Source organism: Ctenopharyngodon idella, chromosome 17 (assembly GCF_019924925.1).
Source record: "Ctenopharyngodon idella isolate HZGC_01 chromosome 17, HZGC01, whole genome shotgun sequence".
Classification (NCBI taxonomy): Eukaryota; Metazoa; Chordata; class Actinopteri; order Cypriniformes; family Xenocyprididae; genus Ctenopharyngodon; species Ctenopharyngodon idella.
Window position 1 is genome coordinate 3,617,808 of NC_067236.1, and position 15,254 is coordinate 3,633,061.

The 15,254-nt window shown below is 42.2% G+C and overlaps 1 protein-coding gene across 2 annotated transcripts in view; it reads right to left on the minus strand.

The window, feature by feature from the left end:
- The window catches only part of ttc6 (tetratricopeptide repeat domain 6), a 46,258-nt gene that overhangs the window by 28,760 nt on the left and 2,244 nt on the right, over window positions 1–15,254 (minus strand). The window contains exons 2-7 of one of the 2 annotated variants that reach the window (XM_051869026.1): window positions 12,931–13,110; window positions 12,633–12,763; window positions 9,786–9,965; window positions 9,426–9,585; window positions 8,745–8,849; window positions 8,116–8,223 (exon numbers count right to left, since the gene is read on the minus strand). In XM_051869026.1, the coding sequence (XP_051724986.1) occupies window positions 8,116–8,223; window positions 8,745–8,849; window positions 9,426–9,585; window positions 9,786–9,965; window positions 12,633–12,763; window positions 12,931–13,110 (864 nt within the window). Of the gene's footprint in view, window positions 1–8,115; window positions 8,224–8,744; window positions 8,850–9,425; window positions 9,586–9,785; window positions 10,502–12,632; window positions 12,764–12,930; window positions 13,111–15,254 lie in introns of those variants that run through there. The other variant, XM_051869027.1, reaches the window with a different exon arrangement.

Below are 15,254 nucleotides of genomic sequence, written 5' to 3' on the forward strand. Positions count from 1 at the left end.
CCCGCTCCTGAGGGCCGAGGACCCCGACGTCGTGGTGGTCTTCCTCTTCCACGAGGGGCAGGTCTGTTGGGATGAGCAGCGTGGAAGGTGTCTAGCAGACTGGGATTGAGAATGTCGTTACGTGGAATCCAGGAACGTTCCTCAGCACCGTAACCCTCCCAGTCCACGAGATACTCGAGCTGACCACCACAGCATCGGGAGTCCAAGATCTCTCGCACCTTGTATGCAGCTCCGTCGTCCAGTATGAGTGGAAGGAGGGGTTCGGCCTTCGGTCACACCAGGCTCTGTGGAGAGAGGAACAGAAGGGTGGTGAGGTTTCAGAAGTGACACATGGAATGTGGGGTGAATGCGATACTCAGGTGGTAACTGGAGCTTGTAGGTGACCGGGTTGACCTGCTCTAAAATGGTGAATGGGCCAATGAATCTGGGACTCAGCTTACGGCATGGTAGGCGCAGACGGATGTCCCTGGTGGACAGCCAGACCTTCTGTCCCGGTTGGTATGCAGGAGCTTCGGATCGGCGAAGGTCTGCTGTCATCCTGCGACTACGGAGAGCACGTTGCAGCTGGTGATGGGCTGAGTCCCAGACCCTCTCACTCTCTCGGAACCAGTAGTCCACAGATGGTACATCCGATGGTTCCCCGGTCCAGGGGAACAGTGGGGGTTGGTAACCGAGTACGCACTGGAAGGGTGTAAGTCCGGTGGTCGGTTGGCGAAGGGAGTTCTGCGCGTACTCGGCCCAACCCAGGTACTGGTTCCAAGAGTCCTGGTGGCCATGACAGAAGGTACGGAGGAAGCGACCAATCTCTTGGATCTTCCGTTCCGTCTGCCCGTTCGACTGTGGATGGTATCCCAACGAGAGGCTGACGGTCACACCTAGGAGCAAGAGGAAAGCCTTCCACACTCGGGAGATGAACTGCGGTCCTCTATCAGACACGATGTCTTCGGGGATACCGTAGTATCGGAACACATGGTTAAACATGATTTCAGCAGCTTCCATGGCAGTGGGGAGTCCTTTCAGAGGGATGAGACGACAGGATTTAGAGAACCTGTCCACCACAACAAGTATGCAGGCACATCCATTGGAGGCTGGGAGGTCAGTGACGAAATCAACTCCTAGGTGTGACCAGGGTCGATTAGGAACGGGCAGAGGAAGAAGCTTGCCGGATAGTAGATGGCGTGGGCTCTTCGAGATGGCGCATTCCTTGCATCCCTGCACATACCTTCTGACATCGGCTGCCATGTTGGGCCACCAGAAGCGCTCCTTCAGCAGCGAGAGGGTTTCATTGACCCCCGGGTGGCCAGTGCCGAGTGAAGAGTGGGCAGAGTGAATCAGTGGAGTGCGCCATGTCCTGGTGTGTGGCAAGGGGGGGCGTGGTTCAGCGGAGTCGGCAGCGGGAGAGAGAGTCAGGAGACGAACGGTGAGTGAGTGGGTTAAATGCAAATGACGAACACCTGTCTCTTGTTTCAGTAATTGGTGTGGAGAGAGTATATAACACCAGGAGAAACAGGAGTGGGGGAGAGAGAGACGGACTACTGACTGCTGCCCCGCTGGAGATGTCTTTGTGAGAGAATTGTGAATGATTTATGACCGCTTTGTGCCTGTCTGCACCCCTTTTGTTTTGTATTTGGAGAATTAGTGCAAATAAAAGCAGTCAGTAGTCAAGCCGACCCTGTCCTCTTCCTTCCTGAATCCTGAACCTTGCTACATGGTGATATACTGCAAGCCCGGTGGGCAACCCGGCGGAGTGTTGGTGGAGTCATTGGAGGAGGGAAGGGTCTCAGTGGACCAGGTGATAGGGCTGACAATAATTTGCTCAGGGAGAATGGGTTCAGGTTTTCGGTGTTTTCTTCTGGAGCATGAAGTCTTGATAATGCATCAGCTTTGATGTTTCTGGAGCCAGGTCGGTAGGATATGGTGAAGTTAAAGCATATGAAGAACAGTGCCCAACGGGCCTGTCTGGGGTTGAGTCTTTTAGCAGCTCGGAGGTACTCCAGATTTTTATGGTCAGTTAGTACCATGAACTGGTGTCTGGCTCCCTCCAACCAATGTCTCCACTCCTCGAGGGCCAACTTGACAGCAAGAAGTTCTCGGTTGCCGATATCATAGTTAACTTCTGCCGGGTTGAGCTTGCGGGAGAAGAAGGCACATGGATGGAGGCGGCTCGGATTCCCCTGCTGCTGTGAGAGCACCGCTCCTACTCCTGTGGTGGAGGCGTCCACCTCCACAATGAAGGGTTTGTCTGGGTCAGGATGGACAAGGAGAGGAGCGGTGGTGAAGGCCTTCTTCAGGATGTCGAATGCTTCTGTGGCAGCTGGAGTCCAGGACAGAGACTTGGGTTTATTGCGGAGGAGGCTTGTGAGTGGGTTGGTGATGGAGCTGTAGTTCTGAATGAAGCGTCTGTAGAAATTGGCGAAACCGAGGAAACGTTGGAGTTCCTTCACTTTGGTGGGTGTGGGCCAGTTCTTAATAGATGCCACCTTCCCCTCGTCCATCCGGATGCCACTGTGATCGATGTTATAGCCAAGGAACTGCACTGAGGATTGGTGGAAGGAAATATTCTCGGCTTTGAGGAAGAGCTGGAATTCTCTTAGGCGTTGCAGGACCTCCGCAACGTGACGGCGATGGTCGGCCATGCTCCAGGAGTAGATCAAGATGTCGTCGATGTAGACCAGTACAAACTTGTGGAGGAACTCCCGGAGCACCTCATGGATGAAGTCCTGGAATACAGAGGGGGCGTTGACCAGGCCGTAAGGCATGAGCAGGTATTCGTAGTGGCCGGTGGGCGTGACGAAGGCGGTCTTCCTCTTGTCCCCCTCGCGTATCCGGATGGCACTGACGCACCCGGAAGCAGGTCGATGACACAATCCCATGGCCAGTGTGGAGGCAGCTTGGAGGCTCTCTTGGGGCAGAAAACGTCGCTGAAGGGGGCGTAACATGCTGGAATGTCCACGGAGCGTTTCTCGAGGGGGCTTTCAATGGAAGTGGCGCAGACAGGGAGAGACTTGGAACTTGGAGATCGTGGAACTGGCAGTGCAGAGAAACAGTTGGGAAAACAGGTGTCGCCCCACTTCAGGACTTCTCCCGTCTTCCAAGAGAGGATGGGGTTGTGCTGCTCCAACCACGGGCGCCCTAGTATCACGTCAGCGGTGGAACCCTCCAGAACCAGCAGATGAATGTTCTCGACATGAAGTAGTCCAACTTGAAGTAGCAGTGGTCCAATACTTCGACTGACATGTCTTCTACTCACAGGTTTGCCAGTTATTGAGTGGATCTGGTAGGTTGACGGCGTGGTCTTGGTCTTGAGGCCGAGCTGACGGCAGATGGCGCCAGAGATGAAGTTTCCGGCTGACCCAGAATCGAGGAGTGCAGATACTGGAATGGAAACATCATCAGCAGCAAGTGTTACAGTAGTGGTGAGTGGTTTCATTGTCTGGGGAGCAGGAATGATGGCACTCACCATGGGGCGTGGAGGACGTGTTGGGCACGCGGAGATTACATGCCCAGGAGAACCACAATATAAACAGAGGTTCTGGGTCAGCCTTCTCTGCCGTTCAGCGGGTGTTAGACGCGTAGACTGCACTTGCATGGGTTCGGTGGCTGGTTCTGGAGTGCTGACGGAGTCTGGCCGGCAGAGGAAGGTGTTGAGCTGCGACTGACCCTGGTGCTCTTCGAGACACGACTGCATATGAGTGGCGAAACGGATTGACAGCTGGATGAATCGTTCTAGGCCGATGGTATCCTCGTATGCAGCGAGATGCAACCGCATGTGAGGATCCAATCCCTGGCGATAAGAAGTTAGTAGCGCTTGTTCATTCCATCCGCTTCTGGCAGCGAGGGTTCTGAAGTGAAGAGCATATTCGTTAACAGACATTTTCCCTTGTTTCAGATTATAGAGTTTCTCACCAATGGAAGAGTCCCATGAGGGTTTTCCAAACACTTCCTTGAAGTGTTCAACGAAGCCGGTATATGTCTGGATCACAGGGTTGTTTTGGGACCAAATGGAATCGGCCCACTGGAGAGCTTTGCCTGATAAATGTGAAATTAAAAATGCTACCTTGGAATATTCCGTGGGGAATAAGTGCGGTTGCATCTCCAGGGTCAGGGAGCATTGCAGGAGGAATCCGTTGCAATCCTCCGCCGAACCAGAGTAGGGTGCCGGTTTGGCCATGGGAATGGCGGAAACTGGCGGTGAGGAAGAAGTGGCAGGTGGATGTGGAAGTGATGGCTGGTGCTGGTGCTGGCGTTGGCGGTGGTGGTGGAACGAGGAGAGTGCGGCGAAATGCATCCACTAAGTCCTGGAATGGATCGGAGTGACTCATGCTTGTGTCCCGCTGATATGGTCTGGTCTTCTGTTACAATATGTACCAGTCGGAGGCAGAAGATAACAGTAAAGGTGGTTTATTGGACACAAGCAGAGGTAACAGTGACAACAGGTGAGTAGATTGTGGTTGTAGAGGTGAATGATGAATGAATGGGTGATAATACTGTCCTTTTGTGGTTTGCAGGTTGGTAGCGGTAGCAGACTGGAGACAATGCTGGCGGATGACGCTCACACACAGACTTGGAGCACACGAGGTAGCACGGAGACACAGGAGACAGGTAAGTAGCAATGGGAGTCCTTGAGGTAAGCATAGAGGTAAGTTCCTTGATGCGAACGAGACCGGACAATGTGACTGAATGTGTGAGTGTCTTAAATAGTGCTGGTGATGAGTGTGCTGATGAGATGCAGGTGGCGGTGATTAGTACTCAGGGGAAGGTGTGCGTTGTGATTGGTGGGTGCTGGAGCCTGGCATGTCTGTGACATATATATACATATATATATACATATATACACACACACACACACACACACATATATATATATATACAGTGGGTACGGAAAGTATTCAGACCCCCTTAAATTTTTTACTCTTTGTTATATTGCAGCCATTTGCTAAAATCATTTAAGTTCATTTTTTTTTCCTCATTAATGTACACACAGCACCCCATATTGACAGAAAAACACAGAATTGTTGTCATTTTGCAGATTTATTAAAAAAGAAAAACTGAAATATCACATGGTCCTAAGTATTCAGACCCTTTGCTCAGTATTTAGTAGAAGCACCCTTTTGATCTAATACAGCCATGAGTCTTTTTGGGAAAGATGCAACAAGTTTTTCACACCTGGATTTGGGGATCCTCTGCCATTCCTCCTTGCAGATCCTCTCCAGTTCTGTCAGGTTGGATGGTAAACGTTGGTGGACAGCCATTTTTAGGTCTCTCCAGAGATGCTCAATTGGGTTTAAGTCAGGGCTCTGGCTGGGCCATTCAAGAACAGTCACGGAGTTGTTGTGAAGCCACTCCTTCGTTATTTTAGCTGTGTGCTTAGGGTCATTGTCTTGTTGGAAGGTAAACCTTTGGCCCAGTCTGAGGTCCTGAGCACTCTGGAGAAGGTTTTCGTCCAGGATATCCCTGTACTTGGCCGCATTCATCTTTCCCTCGATTGCAACCAGTCGTCCTGTCCCTGCAGCTGAAAAACACCCCGACAGCATGATGCTGCCACCACCATGCTTCACTGTTGGGACTGTATTGGACAGGTGATGAGCAGTGCCTGGTTTTCTCCACACATACGGCTTAGAATTAAGGCCAAAAAGTTCTATCTTGGTCTCATCAGACCAGAGAATCTTATTTCTCACCATCTTGGAGTCCTCCATGCGGGCTTTCATGTGTCTTGCACTGAGGAGAGGCTTCCGTCGGGCCACTCTGCCATAAAGCCCCGACTGGTGGAGGGCTGCAGTGATGGTTGACTTTCTACAACTTTCTCCCATCTCCCGACTGCATCTCTGGAGCTCAGCCACAGTGATCTTTGGGTTCTTCTTTACCTCTCTCACCAAGGCTCTTCTCCCCCGATAGCTCAGTTTGGCCGGACAGCCAGCTCTAGGAAGGGTTCTGGTCGTCCCAAACGTCTTCCATTTAAGGATTATGGAGGCCACTGTGCTCTTAGGAACCTTAAGTGCAGCAGAAATTTTTTTGTTACCTTGGCCAGATCTGTGCCTTGCCACAATTCTGTCTCTGAGCTCTTCAGGCAGTTCCTTTGACCTCATGATTCTCATTTGCTCTGACATGCACTGTGAGCTGTAAGGTCTTATATAGACAGGTGTGTGGCTTTCCTAATCAAGTCCAATCAGTATAATCAAACACAGCTGGACTCAAATGAAGGTGTAGAACCATCTCAAGGATGATCAGAAGAAATGGACAGCACCTGAGTTAAATATATGAGTGTCACAGCAAAGGGTCTGAATCACCATGTGATATTTCAGTTTTTCTTTTTTAATAAATCTGCAAAAATGTCAACAATTCTGTGTTTTTCTGTCAATATGGGGTGCTGTGTGTACATTAATGAGGGAAAAAAAATTAACTTAAATGATTTTAGCAAATGGCTGCAATATAACAAAGAGTGAAAAATGTAAGGGGGTCTGAATACTTTCCGTACCCACTGTGTATATATATATATATACACACACTACCAGTCAAAAGTTACTATTACTATTTTTAATGTTTTTGAACGAAGTCTCATATGCTCATTAAAACTGAATTTATTTCATAATAAATACAGAAAAAACAATAATATTGTGAAATATTATTACAATTTAAAATGACGGTTTTCTATTTTAATATACTTTAAAATCTAATTTATTTCTGTGATGCAAAGCTGAATTTTCAGCATTACTCCAGTCTTTAGTGTCACATGATCCTTCAGAAATCATTCAAATATGCTGATTTGATACTTGAACTCAATTTTGAAAACAGTTGTGTTGCTTAATATTTTTTTGGAACCTGTGATACTTTTTTCAGGATTCATTGATGAATAAAAGGTTAAAAAGAACAGCATTTATTCAAAATATAAATCTTTTCTAACAATATAAATCTTTACTATCACTTTTAATCAATTTAACACATCTGTGCTGAATAAAAGTATTAATTTCTTTCAAAAAAAATTCTATTCTAAATAAATGCTGATATTTTTTAACTTTTTATTCATCAAAGAATCCTGAAAAAGTATCACAGGTTACAAAATAATATTAAGCAGCACAACTGTTTCCAACATTGATAATAAATCATCATATTAGAATGATTTCTGAAGGATCATGTGACACTGAAGACTGGAGTAATGATGCTGAAAATTCAGCTTTGCATAAGAGACTTCGTTCAAAAACATTAAAAATAGTAATGTTTCCAAACTTTTGACTGGTAGTGTGTGTGTGTATATATATATATATATATATATATATATATATATATATACACACATACACATATATAAGGTACAAATAAGGTACAAGAGGCTGTGCTGTATCGTGACTTATTCATGATACAGCACTAGCCTCGAGTACCTTATTGCTTTTATAAAATGCTTACCACACAATACAAATATTAAAGCCAAAAATATGTAACAATGCAACTTTCATGAAGTAAACTCTTACTAAAAGCCTTCCTTCCGCTGGAAAAAGAAGTCCCTGACCGTGAACGGCAACAGAAGTTACATTATTATGCCATTAGATGGCAGCAAAGACTGTCTTTATGAGTGAGTCAGTCAGTAGGAACAAGACACAACTGACAAAGGCTTTGACTAGCGACTAGCAGGAAAACCGCTTAACTGTTAAAAGGATAAGATACGTCGGACATTTAAACAGATTTTTTTTTTATTATGAACATAGGACTGGCCTGAAGGAAAATGCTAAATCTGAATGTAGGTAATAAACTCACTCACTCAATCTCTTTCTCACAATACTCTTCTACATAATACAGTAAGCTTCAATGAACAATATCAATTGAGAACATACAGTTTACGTTGCTAAGAGTGGTTGCTAAGGGTGTTGTGTAGTGATACACAGAACCGTTGGGTGAAGCGGTCATAGCCATGTTTTACCTTGAATAAAACACAGCTATTGACCAATCAGAATCAAGGACAGGAACTAACCATTTTATATATATATTTTTTTTTTTTTCAGAATAACATGTTTATGAAGAGTTTCATGGATATGTTGTTTTATCACAAATATAAGTATTGTAAAATACAGGAATAAGACATACCTTGGACTAAGTAATTTAAGGTAAATTAAATAAACAGACCTTAGAAGTAACCTGTTCTGCATTCATCACATGGCTAACAGACTCGACCACATTGTCCTCGTCCATCAGATTCAACAGATTCTCTTTGCACAGGTCTGGCTGAGTTATCTGAGGACACAAAATGTAATAAGAAAATGGGGGCTACAGCACTGACTTTATGGCATAAAATTGTATCACATTGGAATTCACTTTTATGCTAGTATTTTTCCAGATCAGAAGGTAACATAAGGAATTTAATATTCCCAGCATGAGCAAGCTCAAAGGAAATATCTTTGAGATAATATTAATAGCTACATTTCATGTGAATTACAGGCATTACTATGCAAGTTGTGCTCATAATTTTACTTAAACTCTTGACAAGACTCAAGTGCTTTAGCCCATTACTCTTATATTATGCAATTACAAGATAACTGTATACAAATTAAAGATAATAGAGAGAAAGCATGTATCCGTTTTAGTGTACAGACAGAGCTGCTCTGGGGTCTTCTCTGAATACAGAAGTCTACAGTGTAAATGCAGGAAGCCGATGGGGGGAGGCATGCAGTGATTTCTCAGAAAAAAAGTGCCGCTAAAAGTCCAAGCGCACTGAGAAGAAAGCACAGGTACATCTGTTAGTGGTGCTGCTGTACCTGGTATTTGGGGAAAAGTGTGTCTTTCATAACACAGGGGGCACAGATGAATTTAGGAGGTGCTGGGTTCCAGAACATTCTGAGCTCACTGGGACACAGTGTTGCCTATGAGAAAAAAATAAATACAATAATTGGATGTTGAAAGGGGCTGTTTAAAATCAAATAATTCAAGTGATAATCAAAGGGACTAATGTGAAATTTATGCAACAGTCTACATTTAATAAACCAGGACAAATTAGAGCTTGAACAATAAAAAATACGAAAATCTTTAATTCATTTGTTCAATTAATTCGATTGGGAAAATTAATGTGTGTCTAATGCCATCTAGTGACAGAAAATTTCCAGTACCCAGGGACAAATTGGGTAGAATTTGATTTGAATATGTTCTAATATGTTTAAAAGAACATAAACAACTGTTTAAAACTGTATTATAGTTTTATATATAAGCCATCCATGGAAGGTTGAAGACTTAAAAAGTCAGTTTTAACTAAACATTTATTACATATTTGATAATGTGCTAAATACCATGAATATCTTATCATAAATCACAGCCTCTGTTTTGCATGCACTTCCTTAAAAACAGAGCCTTGGTTTTAAACAGATCTAGTAGTCAGTGTCACGCATTAGTCACTTTGATGAACGTCACCGACTGTGAGTCATAAAACAATAGATCTTTCTTACAGCATGTCCACACATCATAATCCTTGGTCTCTCCACGTAATACTCTGCTATTCTCTGCCAGTCCTCCAGAGTATCTGACGTCTGTTTAGGAATGTGGGAAACACAGTCTGTCTGTGCTGAAACCCCAGTAGAATCAACAGAAACACCTTCACACACCAGCCTACAATGAGTATTACAGCATTAATGATGTGTCATCACATCTGAAAATATCATATTAGAAATGGAAATATATATTTAGAGTGACTCACACAGGTAGACCGCTCAAAAGAGTCAGAACCTACATGGTGACCTGAATTTATAATCAATGAGCTTTAATAAGAATCACTCTAAAAGAAATATCAAGAGCCGTGCAGATTATACCTCTGTATATCAGAATGTACAGATTTATGTCCAAGTGCTGCCATCTGCTGGTTAAACTGTGCTGTTGCAGTGATCAGGTTTTGAGTGTGACAGATTCTAGAAGCAAGCTGGAGCTCAACAGGCAGGACTTGACTGGCAGGAGTGGTACACAAATGGTGGATGGTTTTATACCCTTCAGCACTGTGGACAGAACAAACAATTAGAGTGGAAACAATTATTTGATTTTCTTCAAAATACAGAAACCCTAAGAGGCCATGCTTTACTACTGTTTTTTTTTTTTTTTTTTTTTAAAGATTTTTTCTTTTTTCAGCAAGGATGCATTCAGTTGAAGTGACAGTAAAGACATTTATATTTAAATATTAAGAAACACTGTTTTCAACATTGATAATGATAATAATAAGAAAAATTTCTTTCTGCACCAAATCAGCATATCAGAAAGATTTCTGAAGGATCATGTGACTGAAGACTGGAGTATTGATGCTGAAAATTCAGCTTTGCCATCACAGGAATAAATAGCATTTTAAGATATATTCAAATAGAAAACAGTGACTTTAAATTGTAAAACAAAAATTCATAACATTACCATTTTTACTGTATTTTTGGTCAAATAAGCATAAGAGACTTATTGGTGAGCATTAGATACTTTTCAAAAACAAAAACGTAAAAATATCTTACAGACCCCAAACATATATCATGGTTTGTGGCTGACGAGAGAATAGTAAGCTATGTACACTTGAGTGTTGAGATCATGAGAATTATGATGATGTGATTAGAAGAAAACAAGACAGACATTAATATTGCATGGCATCTTAGGGTTTCTGTATCAAAATAATAATAATAAAAAAAAAATACAAAATAGAAGCATTTCCATTAGTGGACTCAGAATTTTAGACACCATTGTATATATCAAATGATGCTTGCTGGCTCACAAGTCTCAGTGTAATTAATGGTTTCAAGGTTCCAATGTGTTATTTAAAGGCCTGATATTCTCTTCCATGACCCAATATAAATAAATACATTTTCATTACTGAAACGTCATTCAATCTAATATTAGGGTCTCATGGGAACATTTCTTGGACCTTAAACGTAAACCATTTTGGGTGCCAACTCAATGTGATATGGGCCCTATGTTCTGCCATAAAAAGATGACGAGTCAGTCTATTTGTACAGATCGTCTCTGCCATAACTTCACACCACTGTTTGAACTGTAGACAGCGGGAGAAACGACCTCAGAACTGACTTTGTGTGTGGGCCCTTTGTGTTCACCAAACTGCAGACAGGCAGGAGAGGCCCTCCGCCACCCACGTCCCCATGGCTCCACTGACAGCGCCAATTTATTGCGTACGTTTCGTTCACTATGGCCTGTGACAAGCTAGATTTATCACTCCACTCTGGCACGGTTAAGCCTCAACGAAAGACCTGGAAGGTCACACCAAAGTCACTGGCCCTGCCTGCACTGAAAAGAAACATTCCTGAACCGTAAGGAGGAACCTTCAACCTGCCCCGCTATCCATCTGCCCCGTAGGCAGGCGGCTCTCATATAAACCCTCTCAACCGCATCCAACAGGAACCTTTCAGTGACCCTTGTGACTGGAAAAAGCTAGTAATTAAAAGGCCCTTTTTCAAGAGTGAGGGAGTGGCGCAGGTCCAGCCGCACAGGTAGTAAATCTTGCGTTATCAGCTCTCAGGTGAGTGCTGGAGAGGTTGGGAGGAGGGATGCGTGGGTGAGCTGGCTCCAGACAGACCCGCAGCACAGATGAGTGGAGTAAGTGACGGGCAATTACTCGCTGTGTTACTGCTCCCTAAATAGGGCTGAGGGGAAGCTGATGACAAGCTTTGGATGCTCTTCTCAGGTAGTGTGAAACTAGATGATCATTTGCGTCCAAGGCCACCCTCTACGCCCTTCCGCTAGTGACGCGTTGAAAGATTGATATGCTGATATCAAGTGGAACATGATAATATATCAACACATTGATTAATGAACCTTAGTGGCATAATTCATAAAATGAAGTATACAGCCGCCTCAAAAGTATTTGGACATTGACGCCTTACTTAAAAATGTCTGAATGTCATTGCATTAGATGCAAAACAGCAAACCTGAAGTGTCAAAATATCAAAAAAGAAGTGTGCTTAATTGTATTGAACGCACTTGTATATTTTTTAAAAACTGTACTTACATATTATAATGTTAATGAAATAGAAATCTATTTAAGTGCACTTAAAGAGAGTACACTTTCATGATTGCTTCTTAACACATTTAAGTACATGCCAGTTTAAAAACTGCAAAAAAAAGTTTACTTTTAATTTGTTTTACTTTAAAAGTGCATTAAAGATTACAAATTTTACTTTAAAGTGTATAATCTTTTTTCGTGCTTTAAAGAAATATGCTTAATTTAATGTGTTGATTAACAGCGTTATTTAGGTATAACACATTTTCATATAGCATGCTATTAAGGGTCAGAAAACATTAATATAATGTACTTTGTGTGAACCGAATGTAAAGTATAATATTTCTGTAACAAGTACTCTTCTTAAAAGTATACTAAAGAGTACTTATTTTTCACAAAGGATAGCATAAACACACTTTCACAAAAAATAAACTTGTTAGGTATGAAAAGATGCAATATAGAACAAAAAAGTCTTGGACACTTTGTGTTTGTGAAATGTTAGTGGAATACGTTCGAATATGTGAAAATGAATTCATAAATCCACTAAAAATCAAGGACTTTTTTTTTTTGTGACATTTTGTTATTTAATGCATTTAAATGCATACAATATAAGTATGGCTTGAGTGTCCAAATACTTTTTAGGGCCACTGTATATCACAAAATATTTTAGATTTTATACTCTTTTTTAGGTGTCCAGGTTGCAAGTAGTGAAAGGCCTTGAATGGTTTTGGTCTGATGGGATGTCCTTTCTGCTCTCTGAATCGGGGTCAAGCTATGTCCACGGGCCATTATTATATCTTCATTGGTCACCTTAAAAATATATATATATAAAATACAAATTAGTTTCTATTAAAAGGATTGTAGGAAAATTAATGTATTTAATCTAATACATTAAACATCAGTACTTTTGCTCATACTTCATTGTCAGAATGTTCTTTGAAAGCAAACTTTCATCTAGTAGTGTGTAGTGAGTTTACCTGGAATAACAGATCCTTGAGTCCTCCACCATCGGAGCCAAACTCAGAGTCCTTCTGTAAAACTGACTCAGCCATCTTGTAGACACCAGAAGAAACAGGTGGATGGCACATTGGTCTTGGGGAAAATTTCTCTTTTGGCACACAGACGTGTGGTACTGATGTTTCCCTTTGAATTGGCCCCTGAAGGAAAATATACATGAGCATTCAGTTAAGACCGTTGTCATTCCAAGCCTATGACTTTACCCATCAAGATGTACAAACAGGAAATGCTAAAAATTTCCCCACTGAAACGAGATTAACAAAATATTGTCGCCACAAGCTCAAAGCAAACAAATGTGTTACTCCTTTGTTGCCCCTGGGGTTTCTGAAACTGACAGCTACCTTTAGAAATTTTCACTGTTATGCTACACTTATGTTTTAAATCACAGTGATTCATATGAACAATTTATGCTTTGCAAACTGACACTGGGTAATCTAACATAGTATACCTCTGTACATTGACATATTGCCTGTGCAGTGGCCCCAAGAAGTTTTTGGACACTAAAGCCGCATTTAAAAATGTATAAATTTCATTAGATACAAAATATGCTGTTCAGAAACTTTGTTTGGATGTGAAATGGTATGTTTATAGTTAAAGTTGAAAACTACACCTGTTAGGGGAACTAACAACTGAAATTTAGTTATTTCTGAATTTAATTTGTTTGGCATTGTCATTATTTTACACATTTAAATAAAACATAAAATAAAATAATATTTAAAAAAACAGCTAACCTCATCATTTGAGCTGTGTCCAGTTTCTCTTTCAACATATAATAAAATAAAATAATACATAAACATCAACAAAAATAAAATAAATAAATAAATAAATAAATAAATAATATAAAAATATAGCTGCAAGCAGCAATTAAGGGGCCAAACACAAAAAAAGGCATGATGAGTCATGGCTGGGAGCATCAGATCAACTGCAACAATAAGTAATTCAAGACATTTTTAGCTGATTTTAGTCAAAACGGCTGATCACTAGTAATATGATTTAATTGCTTATCACTTTTGACTAATAGATGGCGATGTTACCAAATTGATGTGGTGTGGTCAGAGTAAAGCCCAAAGTATACTTTACATGACGCGAATGTCCGAATCCACTTTTGCTAGTTTAACAACGGGGAAAATGGTCGCTGCATGGTCTAAAAGGGTTTTCCCTATTCTCTTCATGAGTAATGGGTGTGTTTTGGGAATAACGTGCAATAAACCAATCAGAGTCTCATCTCTCATTCCCTTTAAAAGTTGGCTCGTGCCACGACGGATTCGCTATTTACAATTTGCAATTTGCAAGCGGAAAAACTGAACGCTTCTCTAGCGAGGAAATGGATCTGCTTGTGCGCGAGGTTAAAGCGCGGGACCATCTACGGGACAAGCCGGCCTCCACCAAAGCATTTTTATCTTTATGCACACAATAATAATCTTTTACGTTGTAATCTTTTTATTTTTAATGTTTGGCATGTTTGTGTGCTGCTGCGCGTCACTGTGTGTGTAATAAGCAGAGTGTACGCACGTTGTGCACCCGCCTATAGCCGCATATTACTAACGCGCTCTTTTAATAACAAAAAACATATTGCGCCATTGACTTTAGACCAAGTTTCAGTTGGTCAATGCCGCAGACTCTTTCAGTTGCCTCAAAATAGCAACGGGCCAACAATGCAAATTAACACACCTTGTTTTCAGACCAGCAGGCCCATGGGCCAGGTTTGCCAGGTTTTCACAACAAAACCCGCCAAATTGCTACTCAAATCTAGTGCGATTGGGGGTCCCACAGTAAATATCGCGTTCTGGGGAGTAAAATTTGCGGTTTTGGCGGGGCTCCCCAGGTAAAAGTCGCATTCCAGGGGCTAAATACATGGCTAAATATCATGTTATTTGGGGTTGCTTCAACCCGCGAACATGACAAACAACCCGCGGCAACAGTGTAAAAGTAGCCCAATTCCGCGGAAAAAACGCGGACTTGGCAACACTGCCATGGGCGCAAATGCATTTGCTGTTTATACAACGTGGCGCAGGACGTGAAAAAGATAACTGCGTTGGGCTGAAACTAGCAAGAAACACTTGCATCGCGCCGGGTGTATGAAGGGGCCTTTGAGTACATTCAGGGCATGATCCCGATGACTTATACTGAGTTTCATAACGATATGCTAATGCGTTCGTAAAATGCAGCATTTTATAACAAGATTAAAAATGGACGACGCCCAAAATGGCAGATATAGAAAAACTGGGTATTGTTTAACTCTGTATGCTGCACTGAATCAAAAGAGATCAGTTTTAATGATTTT